General features: G+C 56.5%; 1 protein-coding gene across 4 annotated transcripts in view; it reads right to left on the reverse strand.

Annotated features, from left to right (window-relative positions):
* SORCS2 (sortilin related VPS10 domain containing receptor 2) overlaps positions 1-10,236 on the reverse strand; it is a 572,125-nt gene extending 561,889 nt beyond the window's left edge. For all 4 annotated transcript variants that reach the window (XM_045392082.2, XM_045392079.2, XM_045392080.2 and 1 more), the window contains exon 1: positions 9,680-10,236. In XM_045392082.2, the coding sequence (XP_045248017.2) occupies positions 9,680-10,168 (489 nt within the window). In that variant the 5' untranslated portion in view covers positions 10,169-10,236. The remainder of the gene's footprint in view (positions 1-9,679) is intronic.
* Positions 10,237-18,015: the final 7,779 nt, after the last annotated feature.

The raw sequence follows: 18,015 nt of genomic DNA on the forward strand, positions 1-18,015 counted from the left end.
AGTTTTACATTTTTTTTCCAGTCTTTCCAGGAGAGTCCTCACTCACTCAAGTATCCCTATTCCATTTGTTAATGACAAATGGAGCTTAACTGGAATACAGGTGACGAGTACCATATGCCTACTGGGAAGCTGTCCTGAGTCGTGGGCTGAATGGAAAAGACGTTGCTGCTGCCCTCAGCGGGCTGTATATCAATCAGCAGCGAGCAAGTTGCCTAAGTCTGTGTTTTACAACCTTGCAGAGCAGGTCAGGGATGGTCCGTGGGAACCTGCTGGGAGCGGGGAGATTGGTACAGGGCATTCCCACCCCCACCATCCACTTAGACTGACAGACCCATGTCTGCACTTCTTTTACACCCAGAATCCAAGCTCACATCCAGGACGGGGCTTTCCAAGAAAAAGCAGGATGTGAAGCAATGCAGAACGCATGCCTTCACCTTTCCAATGCTACAGATGGAGACCTTGCCCTCCCGGCGGCCAGAACCAGGGATCTCTGCTCCCTGGACTTCCAAAAGGGGAAGACGTTGGTCAGGAACAGCAGCTGCAGCCACAGCCAGGCTTCTCAGTTCATCAGCATCCCTGCAATCCATACAGCACCCACCCAAACTAGGAACGAAGGAGGGGCGAGGACAAAGTGGGCCGTTGGCAAGAACCTGTAAACAACTCATCCTTTAGAGTACGAAAAAAGAAAGACAAGGCAGCCCCCAGAGAGGAGGCAATGTACAAGCTTCCCCTCCGTTTCTTCCTGCACCAGAACAGGCACAGGGATTCTCTGCAGCGTCCCAGCTGATCTGCCCGTCACTCCAGCCTGCCCTCCTTCGAATCATCTGCCCAAGTCTTAGCCTGACTCTGAAAAATCACCATAAAATAAAGTGACGGCTACGCCGAGAGGCCCACGCAAACTCTGGGCTGCCTTCTCATCGGAGGGGCGTGCCGAGGAATGAGGCTAATTTATGACCTCTTTAGAATGCTCTCAGGAACCTCCACGCAACTACAAATTAAATCGCCCTTTATTAAAGTAAAAGTGGATTTGTGAAATGTGCTCAGGAACTTTATTAACAGGGCTGTCTCCGTGCCTTCGAGCCAGGCTTCTTGATGAACGGCTGAGTCTCTCCTCTGCCCGTGGGCGCTCCAAGCTGCTCCAGCCCCCAGGCCTCTCTTTCAGCCTTAATATTCTCAGCATCCCAACCTGCTTCTCAGCCCGGGACTCTGTTCATCCTGCGGAGCAGCTCCATCTTCACCTCCTCCAGGAAACCTCCCCAGACTTCCCCAGCGCAGACTCACACAGCACCTAGAACGCGCTGCAATGAATTCCTGTCCAGACCAAACATGTCACCCGGGCAGGCTCGCTGTATCCTCAGCACCTAACAGCGCTAGGCACACAGAGAAGCTCGGTAAAGAGCTGAGGTCAACAGCTACCACGAGCTGGGCCTCGAGCTAGTTTCCAGAAGACAGTGAAGATGCAAGCGAGGTCAGCACTCTTAGGAAACAAGGTGAAGGAGGACATTGGTGGGTCTGCTGGCCAGGCCCCCATCCACGGAGCGCGTGGCCCCAGCACTGGCCTGACACACAGAAACCATTATCCTCATTTGATAAATTAGGGAAAAGGCTCAGAGAGGTTCAGTCCTCATCCAAGCATGAACAGCAGGTGAGACCAGCCGTTCCTGAAGTTCAACTCTCATGGAAATCTGCCTCCTTCGTGACTACTTGAAAGAGGCTGTAGTGAGGTTCTTGGGCTGGGCATTCCAAAGTCCTTCTACTTCATTCCTGTCTCCATTCATATAAATAAAATACAAATAAATCAGCAAATGTGTACTAAACATAGACAACGTCCGGGTTGGTAGTGACCTTGGAGATGGTCTAGTCCTGATGCTCATCTTACGGATGGGGAAACTGACGCCTGGGGAAGAGTGGGTACAGGGGTGGCCAGCATGATGGGAAGGGAGGGGTGAGTGCCCAGCTGAGCGATGCAGGGAGATAACCCAGGATTCCCCAGGGAGGAGAGGGAAAGCAGCACCAGCATGTTGGAGGGCAGGGGAGGGACCCAGGGGTCAGAGCCAGAGGCTACGGAGCAGCATGGAGCGCACCCCTGGGTCCAGCTGGGATCTAGGCTCACAACGACAACTCTGGACCCCTCAGTCAGCCACTGGTGGTCCCGCTTCCCCCACAAGCCGAAAGCCCCTGCAGTTTGGCCTGCAGCATGGACATGGAGCTTCCTTTTGAGCACTTCTAGCGAGGAGGGATCAGGGCCTCCAGAGCAGCACGAGAGCCCATCCACATCGCTGCCCTGCACGTGGGGCAGCTGAAACAATCCAGCTCTGCGCTTCCCCACTGTGCACCAGAGGGGTGGGCTTCCAGCCCAAAGCTGGGTTTCTATCCCATAACCCCTCCTGCTCACATTCCCCGGGAGTGGTGGCCCCTCAGGCTAGGACCCAGCAAGGCAGGGTAACTTAGGTCAGGTGAACTGATTGCAGGGAGTGGGAGAGTGGGTTTGGGAGCTTCTCAGGGGTCCTCAGAAGCGACAGGAACAGACCAGCACTTGAGGGGGTACACAAGAGAGGACAGAACGTGGGGGATCCACGGTCAAGGTCTCACCTGCTAAACTTGGATGAGAACACAAAGAAAGGCAGCTCCCCATCCCTGAGCGGCCCGTACCACCCAGGCCAGGGAGTGGGTCTGTGCAGGCCAGACCACAGCAAGAGCCTCTCTCCTACACCACTGAGGCCAGGGAAGCAGGTCTGCGCAGCTCCCCATCCCTGAGCGGCCCTCACCACCCAGGCCATGGAGTGGGTCTGTGCAGGCCAGACCACAGCAAAAGCCTCCCTCGGACCCCAGCCAGGAAACACCGTGGGCAGGAGCCCTGCTCAGACAGCCCCTGCTTCATGGCACAGGCAATGGCCACGGGCAGCCCCTCCACCAGCCCACCTGCCCTCTGCACCCCAGAGATCTCTGCTGCTCCCCTCAGTCCCACCTCCCAGCCTTGTCAGCCGTCCTCATCCTCCTCCACCTGTGGCCCATGTGACCGCTCCCCAGGTGAACTGAGCTTCCCCGCCCCGCCTTGCCCTCCCTGTACCTGTGCCTCCACACCGGCCCCCACCTCACTCCTCCTGAATTGCATCCCTGGGGCTCTCTGCCCCACCCCACCCCCACTTTGGGCCACAAGCACTTCAAGAGAAGGAGTCCATCCCCCTGGCTCCAGGCCCTTCCTCTGCACCCCAGGGCTGACACCTGAAACACGATGACCAAACGAGGGCCCAAGTTGAGAGAGAGCAGAGAGAGAGCACGGCTCCCCATCCTCCTGGCTCACAGGAGAACCAGAAGGACAAGCACTTCTGCGCAGTGCACTCAGCAGACCCCATGGCTAAGCACCCAGGAAACGAGGCCTGCGGCTGCTTCTTACCTTCACCCTAAAAGCAGCTGATTTGGAGGCAAAATGTGAGGCCACGTGGAGGGTTCTGGGCACAACACCCTCCCCTTCCTGCTGGGAGCTCTCAACCCATGCTCCGAATGTCAGTGACCGGGGCGAGGGCAGAAGCCCTGGGTCAACTCGTGAGCCTGCGGTTTGCACGCTGAGACTTCCCTAGACTCAGCCCGCCCTCTGCATGTCCCCATGTGCTGCTGCCTCTCTCCACACAGAGTCCCTGGCTCCCTCACGGTTCTTAATCCAGCCGCCAGGCCCAGGGTCCCGGACAGGTTTGCCCCAGCAGCAGCCAGCTCCTGGCAGCAAGTATGACAGGCACTCAGCCCTGGTCACCACATCCCTTGACCTCTGCCTACTTCTGTCTCTCTCCAGGTGGCCGCTGGACACCCTCGGTGATGAGCTGTCACGACAGAGATGCACTGCCTCTAGACAGAGGCCCAGTACTCACAGGCTGACCAGCCACAGCTCAGCCACCAGGGGCCACACCTTGAGCTCCAATCCAGCCCCCACCCCTAGTGCTGGGAGGCCCACACTGTGGGGGCCTAGAATTCCAGGGTAACGCACGGCAAGTTCAGCAGACTTAAATGCAAAACCCCGAGCTTGGAGCCACCAAGCTGTCCTCTAAGGTGGACTGGAGTTGACATCACAAAACCACAAGCATCAGACACAAGACTACAGGTCAGCTTTGTCATGGATTTGAACCCGTTCATTTAAGAACTCACATGGTCTCTACACTCTGGAGGTTGGCCTGGAGCCTAGAAGCCCAGCACCACTCAGGACGGAGAGAGGCCTGCAGAGCCAAGGCAGATACGTCCTCTGCATCCAGCCACGCACCTCTCTCCAATCCACTCTCCTCCTCTCCCTCAGCCCCCTCCACAGCCCTGGTCCACGCCTCCCCCTGGCAGCAGCTCCTCCCTGAGCCTCTGTCCAGATGTCTTACCCTGCAGCCCTCACCAGCCCCATCCCCCACCCTGCCTCAGGGCTCTTTCTTGATGTCATTTGCTGAGCTCCTGCTGTGGGCCAGGCTCTGATCTGAGCATTTCACATGGAAGATCTCACTTCACCTGCACCGCAAACCTGTGAGCCTTACTTCTCCCATTTTCAAGATATGGTCACTGAAGTCCAGAGGATTTAGTCCATTTGCCTGGATCCCAGAGCCAGAGAGCAGCCGGGCCAGGATACAGACCCGGGCAGGCTGTCTCTGAAGCTCAATCGCAATGTCCACCACGCCTCACCGCCACATTGACTCTTCAGCCTCACATCTGGGGTCCGTCGGGAGCTTTTGAATCTGTTTTTTCCAAACTTCTTTTCTCTGGTTTGTCTCCATGCATAATGCATTCACTCTCACTTTATATAACACACACATACCTTCAAAATTCCTACCCCCCAGATCTTGCTCAAGTTGGAATGTTGTTTTTCTGGAATGTTCTCCATCTCCTATATACTCCACCTACTCATTCTTTAGGCCAGCCTTGATGCCACCACTTCCATGCAGTCTTCCCTGATTTTGCCATCAGCATTATCAGGGGAGGGTGACACTAGCCCCCTCATATCCTAGCAGTTCATGTTCATCTCCCACTAGACTACTCCGAGATCCACTACTAAACTCAGGGGATGCAAAGGAAGCTAAGACCCCTTCCCTGCTATGAGGGTCTGAACTGTGTCCCCCCACCAAAATCCATACGTTGAAGTCCTAATCCCTAGCACTTCAAAATGTGACTGTATTTGGAAGCAGAGCCTTTAAAGAGGTAACTAAGTTAAAATGAGGTGGTTAGAACAAGCCCTGATCCAGTATGACTGGTGCTCTTACAAGAAAAGGAGATGAGGACACAGACACACACAGAGGTAAGACCATGTGGAGACATGGGAGAAGGCGGCATGGCAAGGCCAGGAGAGAGGCCTCAGAAGGAACCAACCTGAACAATACCTTGATCTCTGACGTCCAGCCTCCAGGACTGCAAGAAAATACATTTCTGTTGTTTCAGTCACAGAGTCTGTGGCACTTTGCCCTGGCAGCCCTAGAAAGAGAATTCACCTGCCCTCGAGGAACTCGACGCCCGGCAGATGTCATGATGGAAATCTCACGCAAACTTGGGGAGAGGCCACAGGTACTATAGTAGAAGATGCTGCCACAGACCGCTAGTTCTTGACCTCTTAACTCAGAGAAACAAGTTTGAGAAGCTCTTCTGACGTGTTGCTCTAGCTCTCTGGGTATAAAGTATACACAAATATCAGGTCCATCAAGATGGCAGAACAGAGAGTATGGGTAATCTGCTCAGAATCACCTCAGCATTCAACTGCCTTGGACAGCACCAACCATGTGGCGCAGCACAGAGCAGATTTGGGAAATGGGCAGAGGGAAGGGAGGGAGAAGGAAGCACGAGGGGAGGGGAAGAGGGGGAGGGGAGGGGAGAGAGGGGAGGGAGGGGAGAGAGGGGAGGGAGGGGAGGGGAGAGACGGGAGGGAGGGGAGGGAGGGGAGGGGAGAGAGGGGAAGGAGGGGAGGGAGGGGAGGGGAGAGAGGGGAGGGAGGGGAGTGGAGGGGAAGAGAGGGAAGGGAGGGGAGAGAGGGGAGGGAGGGGAGAGAGGGGAGGGAGGGGAGGGAGGGGAGGGGAGAGAGGGGAGGGAGGGGAGTGGAGGGGAAGAGAGGGAAGGGAGGGGAGAGAGGGGAGGGAGGGGAGAGAGGGGAGGGAGGGGAGAGAGGGGAGGGGAGGGGGGAGGAGAGGGGAAGAGAGGGAGGGGAGGGGAGAGAGGGGAGGGGAGAGAGGGGAGGGGAGAAAGGGGAGGGGAGAAAGGGGAGGGGAGGGAGGTACTGATCTTCTTGGGGAACAATGACACAGGTGAACAAACTGGACCAGGCTGCAGGAAGCTCACGTTCAAGTCAAATGATACATTCAGCTTCAAAGTTGAGGATCAAGTGCCTTGTGGGAAGGAGCCCAGGTGAGCTGTGCTTAAAATAAGCACAATAAGCCCACGATTTCCCAGAAACATTAAGAACAGGACGGGGCACAGTACATTCCCCATAGGGATAACATGAAACCACAACCCCAGAGGCTGAGAGCCACACTCTGTAATATTTATCCACCTTCAAATAGCACCGCTGCCTCCAAGGGCAGCTCCGGAGATGCAAAACCCGGAGCTGTGTGTGCACAGCCCACTCTAGATCCATAAAAACGCAATGTTTCAATGAAACATTAATTTCACACATAACACACATAACTATTTGTTTCTATAGCTAAACATCAGACAGGGAGGCAGTGTTTGAACTTGCAAGCAAGTCCCCTTCTCTATCGCCATGGGAGCAGGCAGAACCAAGCCGTTGCAAGGAAAACCCACATAATGTTAACGCAACTGCAGCGACGGGGGCTTAAATCCTGGAACTCCTTCTTGCGGGATGCTCTCAAATGCCATGTTTTAAAGTCCATCCCCCTCATCAAATGGTCCTTTTAATTTTGAAGAACACCTGATATGGTAAAGTAAACACGCTCTCTGTTCATGTTGACCACATCTGCAGAGGGCGGTGAGCAAGTTAAAGGAAATAAAACATTAGGAAGACTGCTCGGCAAACCAGCTGTGTGAGTTTCTGTCTGGCTGTAGCTTTCAAAGATGGTGCTTTCAAGCAGACGTGAAACCCACTGCCAAATCCCGGCTACAATCTTTAGTCCTGTGGTTGCAAGATGAGACTAGAGGGAGCAGAGTACATTTCTAAGACACGTCGTGTGCTGAAAAAACAATACTACGCACGCAACAAGCACTAAGGCAGTGATTTCTTCTTTTAAAGCAGTTTTACTTAGTTAGCTCAAGGTAACGGGCTGCTTGCCTCTTCTGAGTTTTCTCAGGCAAGGTGAAACTCCCGCAGCCTCCCCTGCTCCCCGAGGTGCAGGATGATAAGGTCTTCCCTGACTGCCCAGTCCGGAGAACGGGTGTGTGGAGAGGCAGGAGTGGAAGGTGCTGAAGCCCAATGCCTGGTCCAGCATCTGACCCCACGGACACCCACACCCACTACTCACAATGAGGGTGTCCTGGCTTCTACTTCCCGAGTGTTTGCTAAGTGTCAGGGTATGCCCCGTGTGCCACACCTCACCCCTGCCCCTCGCCTCTTGCTGGCCAGAGGACATCCATCCCTTAAAACTCCTCGCTGGTTCCTTGGACTTTCTGTCCTCACTAAAGAGAAGCCAACATTGCCCCCCACTCACAACCCCCCACCCCAAGACACACACACACCTGCGAGCAGTGAGGACGCAAGCCCACCCAGTCACAGAGGAGTCACCCAACCCAGCTGCCGCCCTCAAGGAACAAAGCCACACAGGCTCCTCTGACTGCCCCCCACCCCCAGTACCCCATCCCTGCTGGCCCAAGCTCCCTCCTCAACTCTCTCCCAGGAAGCTGCCCTGCACCCGGACTGTGAGGTCAGGTCAGAGGCAGGCTGGGTGTCAGCCTATCCCAAAGACAGCTAGCCTGCCCCCTCCCATGGGGCTCCTCCACCCCCGCCCCAGGAAGCTAAATGACAAAGGGGCAGGAGCAAGCTTCAGGATCAACCACCTCGGCAGATGGGGTAGGGGATTAGAGCTTTCTGGCCCTGCGGGATTTGCTTTTTGTGTTGATTTGGTCCTTTGAGCTCTCAGTTTCTGGGTTACCTTTCCACCTGAGTTAGAGCTGATGGTACAGCAGACACCGTTTGTTCACAAGGACACATGGCATCTGACCCCTCTCTCAAGGTGCAGATGGAGAGAACACTCCCAGTGCTCTTCTAGGGAGGTGGCACCTGCCACCTCTGCAAGGCACCCCAGCCGGCACCCTGACTGCCCCCTGCTGGCCCACTGCACCCAGGGAGCCAGCTCTGCCCTCGAAAGGCTGCTAGTCAGGCTGGAGATGCCAGGAATGACCCAAAACCAGACACTTGGCACCTGCACCCTGATAGACGCTGGCTGGTTGGGGAGCTGGGCTCTAGGCTGACTACATTCATTCAATGCTGCCCCTACCCCTACCCCAACGTATTCATCTGCCCACCTCGTCCCTCCTCCAGCACAAATCACAGCTGCCTGGGAGTAGCCCAGCAAAGCCGGACAGAGGAGATTGGCACAAGTGACTGTTCAAATTATGCCCTTTCCTGGCTCCAGAGGCCAGTGTTCCCCACCCAGGCCACAGCCAGTGCATATAGGAACCCTGGCCCTTGGGGAAGCAAGAAGAGGTCTCCTAGGGGACCCCAGGAGACAGCAAGGCACAGGAATGAGGGGAGGCTCCCGTCTCCCCTCCGCATACAAATGTACCATCCTCTGGGGATTCATGGTTGCCACCTCCCTACCCCCATCCTTCTCTGGAAACTGCAAAACTAGAGACCCACAGAGCTGCCCCAGGGTGACTTCAGAGTGACCCTCGGCCCTTTTGGGCATGAGGGGGAGTGAGGCTGAGGCAGCCCCCAGGAGAATAATCTAAGGGGACCCTCTGCCTCCTGCAGGCACCAACAAAGGCCAGAGGAGGCAGGATCTGGGAAGGGTGGGAGCCCCACGCTGTGGGTAGAGGAACAGGAGGTCCCCAACAGAGGTGGCAAACTTCCAGCTGCAGCAAAGCCAGAGTAGCCGGGAACGTGGGGGGAGGGCAGGGAGTTTGCCGTGCCAGCCTCACACAGGTCCCCAGCACAGTGTGGGGATGAACCCAAGGGGGTACGCGGACCCCAGTGCATCCAGGCGGGGCGGCCGGCAGCAGGAGCTCAAGACAGCCGCGGGTCGCACTAGGGAACCCCAGGGAGAGGGGTAACCCAGAAATCCCAGAGTCCTAGAATAGGATTCGAGCTGACCGGGGAAGTCCCAGAGCCTGCGGAGACGCCACCGCGGAGTCCCGGGTAGACCAGGGAGGGAAGGATCCCGGAACGCGAGGCTCAGCTGGGGGAGCCTGGGCTCGAGAGAGGTAACGCCGAGCTGGGGTGACCCTCGAGGACCTGCAGGCTCCCGAAGCCTCTGGGGACCTCCTCCGTAACCCAGGACCTGGAGGCCAGCGGGGGAGTATCGGAGGTGGCCCAGGATCCCGAAATCTGTGGGAATGTCCCCTGCGGTGAGACAAACGCACGAATCTGAGGACCTCTCCCCAAGTAACCGGTGACCAGAGGCCAGTAGGGGCGCCGCCGAGGTGACCCAACTGCCCAAGTCTCCAAGAATGCCCCTGATGACCACAGGGGGTTCTGGGTGGGGGCCGTGGCGGTCCCGCCGGGGCGTCCCGTGGTGTCCCGGGTAGGGGCCGCGGCGAGCGCGTGGAGGTCACTTACGCTGCTGTTCTCGCCCGTCCAGTGCACCATCGCCTGGTTGTGCGTCGCGTCCCCCTTGAGCACGAACGACGTGCTGATGAGCGAGACCTGAGCCCGGGAAGCCACTCCGGACAGCGGCGCCGCCCGCTCCCAGCGCCGGTAGCCCGTGGCGGTGGCGCCGTCCTCCTCACCGGGACCCGGAGCAGGACCGGGACTCGGACCCGGGGCCCCGGGCTCCGTGCCGCGCGCCTGCCGGTCCTCGCCGCCACCGGGCTCCGTGCGTCCCGCGGGAGGGCTCCGTGGCACCCGGGTCAGTTGGGCGTGAGGACCCAGGCGCCCGGGCTCGGGGGAGCGCCCCGCCGCCCCGCAGGCGCCCAGCAGCAGCAGCAGCAGCAGCAGCAGGAGCGGCCGCGAGCGCGGCGAGCGCAGCGGCGGAGGAGCCCCAGGGCTCGGGGCTCGGGCTGTGGGACCGGGGCCCTTCGGGGCGCGCGAGGGCCCCCAGTGCGCCATGGTCGCCAGGGGCGGCGGCGGAGCCGGCGGCGGGGCGGCGCGGACGAGGGGACCGCGGCCGGGAGAGCGGGAGGGCGCTGGGGAGCGCGAGCAAGAGCGCAGAGAAAGGAGCCGGCGAGGGGAGGGAGCGGCGGGAGGAGGGGACTCGGCGGCTCCAGCGCCACCCGCGACGCCGAGCACGCACCGCCACCTGCCGGCCGGCCCGCCGCCCAGAAGCTCTTGGGAAGCCCGGGGTTCTGGAGCGCGGCCACACCTCCAGGCCAGGATCCCCTTCCCAGCTCGGTGGTTCCTCCTTCCCGGCTCTCCCACCTCTTGCCGTCCTCCCTCGTCCCTCTCTCCAGGTCCAGCCATGGTTCTGGGGCTCTGGACTCCCGCTGGGAACAGCCAGGTCCCCGTCCAGGAGCTGACAGCCTGAGGGAGACAGACCAACCCAAGAGCACACATTTATAGGCAAAAGAACCCTGAGCTAGAACCAGGGCTCCTGGCGCAGATTATAAAGGGTTCTCCTCAAGGGGTCTCTGAAGAGGTGGCAGTGGAGAGAGGTTGAGGCCCATGAAGGTCCCTGGGGAGACCTGCTAGGCAGCGGGAGGGGAGTGGGGGGGGGGGGGGAAGTGCAGAGGCCCCTAAGGTGTCCTCAGCAGAACTGCCCCAAGGACAGCCAGGCCACTGACTCAGACATCAGGACGTGCAGTGGCTTCATCTTCCAACCCAGGGGCCACGAGGGAGCTACCCTGAACAGGACAAGCCCCTGTGTAGGGAGGTGTCGGGAGGGGGCAGGGGGCGAGGTCCTAGGGACCTGGCAGGTGCAGTGAGGAATGTGGAAACTGAGGCTCAGAGCACAGCAAGTCCCCACCCAAGGTCCTGTGGCCACTTTAGTTTAGTAGAGATAAAAATGACTTCACAGAGCACCCACCCTGAGTGTCAGACAGGCCTCCAGGAACAAGCAGGGCAGGCGTTTCCCAAGGCCAGGGACAGAGCCTCTGCCAGGCCAGGGCCACCCTGACCCCCGCCTTCCCCAGAGGCCCTGCGCCAGATAGAAGCCCTTGGGCCGGGGTCCCTGTCACACCCCACCTCCCAGCTGGGTCTCTTGGCTCCAGAGAGAGCCTATGGGGCAGAGGGGCAAGGCCTGGAACATTTGGGAAAGATAGAGAATTGGGGGTTCCCTCTGGCTCTCAAAGAATTGGAGCACCCAGCGCCCTCCCCAGGAAATCATATCCCAAAGCACTGGGCACAGGCTACCTGCGTTCACTCTGTGCCCAGCACTGGGAGTTGGGGAGGGGGAGGTCTGGCCAGATGCCCAAGAAGGTCCCACACTCCGAATGTGCCCTCCTCTCTCACCCCACCATGTAAATCCTGAACCTGTCAGGCTCAAACCCAATGGGAAGAGGGAAGGGAGGACTCTGCAGCTGTGGGAACATCTGGTCTCATACAGGAAGCAGAGAAGAACAGAGCAGGGTCAGTGGAGGGTGGAGGGGAGGGGAGATGAGGAAAAGGGGACCGAAAGAGGGCTGCAGACGGTGGCTGGCAGGAGAGCACTGCACATGGAGTCAGAGAAGAGACCGTTCGGTTCGACCCCAGCTTAGACAGGAACCACCACGGGGCCTTCCCCAAACACCCAAGCCTCCGTTTTGCCAACTGTAAAGGAAGAGGCTGTATAATCTCTGGGGTCTCTCTCAGTGTTAACTGTTTTTGTTTGTTTTAAATAAAGAAGGCCTCCAAGTACTACCCTTAAGAAACTTGGCCGGGTGCAGTGGCTCACACTTGTAATCCCAACACTGTGGGGGGCTAAGTTGGGAGGAATGCTTGAGGCCAGGAGTCAGAGACCAGCCTGGGCAATACAGTGAGACCCCGTCTCTATAAAAAAACATTTAAAATATTAGCTGAGTGTGGTCCAAACTACTTGGGAAGCTGAGGTTAAAGGAGGTCAAGGCTGCGGTGAGCCAAGATCATGCCGCTGCACTGCAGTGTGGGAGAAAGAACAGAAGGAAGGAAGGAAGGAAGGAAGGAAGGAAGGAAGGAAGGAAGGAAGGAAGGAAGGAAGGAAGGAAGGAAGGAAGGAAGGAAGGAAGGAAGGAAGGAAGGAGATGGAGGGAGGAAGGGAAGGAAGGAAGGAGAGAAAGAAGAGAAGAGAAAGAAGGAAGGAAGGAAGAAAGAGAAGGAAGGAAGGAAGGAAGGAAGGAAGGAAGGAAGGAAGGAAGAAAGAAAGAAAGAAAGAAAGAAAGAAAGAAAGAAAGAAAGAAAGAAAGAAAGAGAAAGAAAGAAAGAAAGAAAAAGAGACAGAGAGGAGGGAAAGAAGAAAGGAAGGAGGGAGGGGGAAGGGAAGGGAAGAGGGAGGGAGGGAAGGAAAGGAGAAAGAAAGGAAGGAAGGAAGGAGAGAAAGAGAAAAGAAAGAAAAAGAAAGAGAAAAAGAAAGGAAAGAAGGAAGGAAGGACGGAAGGAAGGAAAGGAAGGAAGGAAGGAAGGAAGGAAGGAAGGAAGGAAGGAAGGAAGGAAGGAAGGAAGAAAGGAAGAAAGAAAGAAAGAAAGAAAGAAAGAAAGAAAGAAAGAAAGAAAGAAAGAAAGAAAGAAAGAAAGAAAGAAAGAAAGAAAGAAAAGAAGGAAGGAAAGAAAGGAGAGAAGGAGGGAGGGGAAACTTGACAGTGTAAGTTATTAAGCACTTGCCAGGTGCTGGGCACTTTCCCAGGGGCTTGAGAGGATGATGGGTCTCTGCTCTGGGGGCTGCTGTTGCAGGCCATCATATCTCATTCTCATGACCAAGCTAGAGCAGGTGTCACTGTCCCCATTTCGCAAAGGAAGAAACAGACCCAGAGACATTCCTTGACTACACAAGGTCACCTGGTCAGTGTGTTTCAGAGGCCAGACTCCAACCCAGGTGTTCTAACCCCGAGGTGGCACTCTTTACACCACCTCCAGTTGCTTGTCATCTGTGCATTTGCCATCGTGCGTTTGTCATCTGTGTGTTCCGGGCTCTCAGGCACCTTACATCTATGGGGCTCAGACTTGGGCTGCCTAGCCAGACAGGGCAGTAAAATGAGCTCACCACCACCACCCTTCAGCTCAAGGGGAGGCTCAGTTGCTGAGTGACTTGGTCAGTCACGTTAAGTCCCCAGCGAATTGGGGAGAGGGTCCCGAGCAGGAATGCAGTTGGTGTCACACCTAGCTACTGATCTTTCCAGAATAATCGCTGCCTCTGCCCTAAATGAGGCTGCAAGACATTGGAAAGAGCAAGGCTGATTCTCCCCTTCTGTGGGTCTGAGTTCAGAGCCACTTTGACTATCCTAGACCACTCAGTCCCCACCTGCTGGACATGTGGACACAGTGATGAGGGAGACAGACAAGGTTCCCACACTCACAAGGAGCCTCTGTCCTAGTGGGGAAAACTAATGTCAGTTAGAATTAAGTGCCCAGGAGAGAACAGTGCGGCCATCCGAGAAGAGGGAGGGGTGCTCAGGGGTCAGGGAAGCCCTGCTCCCTTCGGAAGTGACATTGAGCTGAGGATCGAGGACCCACCCAGGCATCACAGGAAGAGCTGGGATGGCGACCCTGATGCAGGAGCTGACAAGTTCAGGGAGGAGCAGGTGCTGGGCTTGATTTGTACTCACAGTCGGATGGAAAGTCGCTGGGGTGCTTTAAGCAGTGGGCTGAGGTTATCGGCATGTTTACAGCCATCATTCTGGCCACAGTGAGGACAGGTGCGTGAAACCACTTAGGAAGCTACTCCTCCCAGGTCCAGAGAGAGGCTGTGGTGGCTGGGAGCTGGCAGGTGACAGAGGAGGAGAGAATGGAGGGAAACCTGCAGGGACCCATGTGCCACTCCTAGGCGCCTCTCACCAGCCTTGCACTCACCCTCTTTCGTGACCCACATCAGGGACTCAGGGGCTCCAGTGCCAGGGAAAGACATGGGAGAGTGTAGACAGCAAAAGAGAGCCGGTTGACCCCTCCTGGCCTGCCTTCATGGAGGAAGAGCGCACGGGACGTCTTCCGAAGCCACAGAGTTGGTGTCGGCAGTGCTCACTGAGGAAGCCAAAGGCTCAGAAAGCATGGGGGCATGAGCGGCTGATGGAGTCACTGTTTGTGAGGCCCCCACAGGTGCTGCAAGACTGACGGGGCCACGTGCAGATGCCTGGGCTCAGCATCCGACACCCGAGTGCATCAGGTCAATAGTAAACGCTGTCCAGGGCTAAGAAACCTAACAATTGTTCACAAAGCCAGGACCCTCAGCACGCCCCGCCTTGCTCCCTTGTCTCCTTCCCTTCTCCCAGCTCCAGGCTGGGCACTGGGCTCCAGCCTGAATCATACCTGGTGCCTGCTCTTGGGGACTTCACAACATGATGGGGGAGGCACACAGGTGAACAGAGAGTGACATTAGGGAAACAGGTGCTCCCAGAGAGGTGCCTGGAGCTAAGGGAAGGGAGAGCTGCTGTCTGGGGCTGAGGGAGGAAGGCTGCCTGGAGGACACCCTTCAACTATCCTGCCAGGTAATAGAGACAGCAATGATCATAAATGCTACTGAACGCCTACCATGGGCTAGGCACTGTTCTGTATGGAAGGACTCGCTGAACTTCACAACATCTATATAGAGTAGGTATTATTTTCCCCAAGTTAAAGATAGAGAAGGTGAAGGCACAAAGGGATTGAGTAAATTACCTCGAGAATTCAAAGCCTCCTCTCCCATGTGCTGGCTGTGAGGCCCTTCAGCTTCACCCTCGCCTCTCTGTTTCTCAAATTGCCTACCTGAGAAATGGGACCAGCACCATCTGCCTTAATGAGAACTGATTTGACATGCTGCTTCCTGGGCCCTACCCAGACCAGAAACTCTGGGGTAAGGCCCAGGCATCTGTTTTAACATGTCCTCCTGTGCTTCTGGTACACCCACAAGTTTGAGAAGCACTGGGCTAACCCTGTGGTTCCAGGCCCAGGCTGCCCAGCAGCATCACCTGAGGACATTTAGAAAACTCCTGCTTCCTGGGTCCACTTCTGCCTCAGGCTCAGTGCGGGTGGAGCCCCGTTATTCCATCTTCTCTAAACTACCCCCACGTGATGCCAATGTGTGACCAGCAGGGCATGCTGCCCCATGGCATGACTTTTCATCAGGATTCATGAGAAGAAATGCCAAACGCCCAGCACATAGTAGGACTCCAATACCTGCTGGGGCCAAGTGAGCCCCAGTCCAAGCCTCTTGGCTTCAAGAGCCGCACTTGCCTCCCCATTGCATGGCGAGCCTCCTAATCCAAGAGATACTTTGTCTTTCCAACTTTTAATCATACCACTTGCTCATTAAAATCCCAGGTTTTCTAAATTACTGAAGGTCTCTAGTGATATTTTAATTTATCTTTATAAATGTGACAAAGCTCCAATTGTGTAGCTCCCTAAGCAGGGCCTGCCTCAGAGATGTCAAGGATCCGTGATGAGGTTCACTAGAAATGCTGTGGACCCGGCAGGTGGGAGCGCTGCAGGGACGGGCTGGTGGTCTGCTGGACTCCCCAGAGGGGAAGCCTCTGGGCCAGCCCTGAGCAAGATTCACAAGTTTTATACCTGCTGTCAGGGCAGGAGGAGAGTAATGACCTGCAGAGAAATCTCCTAATGACTTTAGCAAACAGCAAGGGGTGAGAGGGGATAGCTTTGAGCGAGAAGGATCAAGCTGACAATCTCGTTATCAGGTTGTCAGGAGAAACAGAGCCAGACAGTGGCTTTGGCCGGTCAGGACTTTAACTCAGGCCAGGAGCACAAGTCTGATGTGGAGACCGAAGGGAAGCGTATCCACATGTGGAGGAAGGAAAGGCACCCACAGGGAAACAGAAGAGGTTACCGGCTGCGTCCAACCAGAAGACAGAGGGCAGGAGGGGAGGAAGGCTCAGAAGTTCTTCTTAGAGGGGTTGTTGCGTTTTAATGGATGCAAGGGGTTCTTATCCCTTGGACATCGTCTCTGTGGACCAGCCGGACCCCTGATGTGTGAGAGGGGCAGTTAATGCACCACAAAACGGTCGACGGTCGGTTCCTTTCTTCCATTCACTAAATGTTTACTGAGCACCTACTATGTGCCTGGCACTGTTCTAGGCCCTGGGGAGATGGCAGGGAACAAACTCGACCAGATCCCTGCCCTCATGGACTCACGCCATGGTAGGGACACAGACAAAAGGCAAGGAGAAGCAGCTCTAGCAGCCTCCAGCTGGACAGGTGCCCCAAGATGGGATTGCAGGCAGCAGGACCACAGAGAGGCATGAGTAACCTAGACGGTCACTGGAAGCTTACCCAAGAAAGTCGCCTCGGAAGCTGAACCTAGGAGGACAGGCAGTGTTTAAGGAATTGGGGAAGAGATGGTGGAGGGGGTTGAAAACCAACCGGTGCAAACACCCAGAGACAGACGGCACAGGGGCCTTTGAGGAACCGGAGAGAGAGCCGCAGGGCGGCAGAGTTCAGCACGTGGAAGCAGGTAGTGAACACCAACCCTCCCCAGGTCTGCCCAGCATCCACTGAGGCATCAGGGGTCCCAGGCCCTGTGGCTGGCACTTGGAAGCCAGGAGGTGATCAGAACCAGTCCCCATCCTCTGGGAGGTTAACACCAGGTGATGGGGACTGGCAGGTCAATATGACGCCACAGGGGGGCAGCAGAGATGGCGATGCCTCTCCAACATGGGCCCGCCAGGGGCCAGCTCCGCTCCTGGTGCCACGGTGCTAGCTCGCCGCCTCTCCCGATGTCGGGGGGAGTGGGGCTGGGTGGGTGGGTTGCATCATCACCTCCTTCTTATAGAAGAAAAAACCAAGGCACAGCACCAAAAGGCAAGGGGACTTGCTCAAGGTCCCAAAACCAGCAAGGGGCATCAGCGGGCCCTGAACCCGTCCATCCAGCTGAAGAACCCGTGCGCTTCCCCTGTACACCCACTGGCTCCTGAGGGCTGACATGGGCCTGGGTGACGAGTGGCCTGAGCCCTGCTCCATGCCAGGGCCCCTGCCTCAACTTTCTCATGCATCAATCCTCACCCGACCCTACGGGGCTAGGATGATTATTACCACCACCAACACCTGGGGAGACTGAGGCAGAGCTCCGACTGTGATCCACCAGCTCTGCAGCACATAGCATGGGCCCACCCTGAACCCCACTGCTGCCCAGCCCCCTGTGCACACATATAAAGTGTCATGGGAATGGAGAGCAGGGGGCAGTAGTCAGCTCTGGCCAGTGTAGGTTGGAGGCAGGGAGTGATTTCTTTTCCTCCCACCAATCGGACATTCCTATTCTCACTGGGCGGGAGCATGCTCTTTCTTAGAGGAAACCCTCACCACGTTGGAGCCTGGACCACACATGGTCCTCTCCTGATGGGCACTGAGGGAAGTCCAGGAAAGTGGCCCATGGCTGAAAGGGGCAAATCTTTAGGATGAGAGTGCTGACTGCACCCTTCCAGGTGGTCCTGAGGGGAGATAACAACAGCTGCCTAGAGGCGGCTGTAAGGGCTGCAACAAAATACCACAGACTGGGTAATTATAAAGAACAGGCCAGGTGCAGTGGCTCATGCTTGTAATCCTAGCATTTTGGGAGGCTGAGGTGGGAGGATCACTTTAGCCTAGGAATTCAAGACCAGCCTAGGCAACATGGCAAGACCCCATTTTATATTTTTCAATATAAAATATTTTTTTAAAAATTAGCTAGATGTGGTGGTGCATGCCTGTAGTTGCGGCTACTGAGGAGGCTGAAGGGGGAGGATCTCCTCGAGCCTGGGAGGTTGAGACTGCAATGAGCCACGATTGCGGCACTGCACTCCAACCTGGGCGAGAGAGACCCTGTCTCAAAAAACACCCCAGAAATTTATTTCTCACGGTTCTGGAGGCTGGGAAGTCCCAGATCGAGGTGC

Source organism: Macaca fascicularis, chromosome 5 (genome assembly GCF_037993035.2).
Source record: "Macaca fascicularis isolate 582-1 chromosome 5, T2T-MFA8v1.1".
Taxonomy (NCBI): Eukaryota; Metazoa; Chordata; class Mammalia; order Primates; family Cercopithecidae; genus Macaca; species Macaca fascicularis.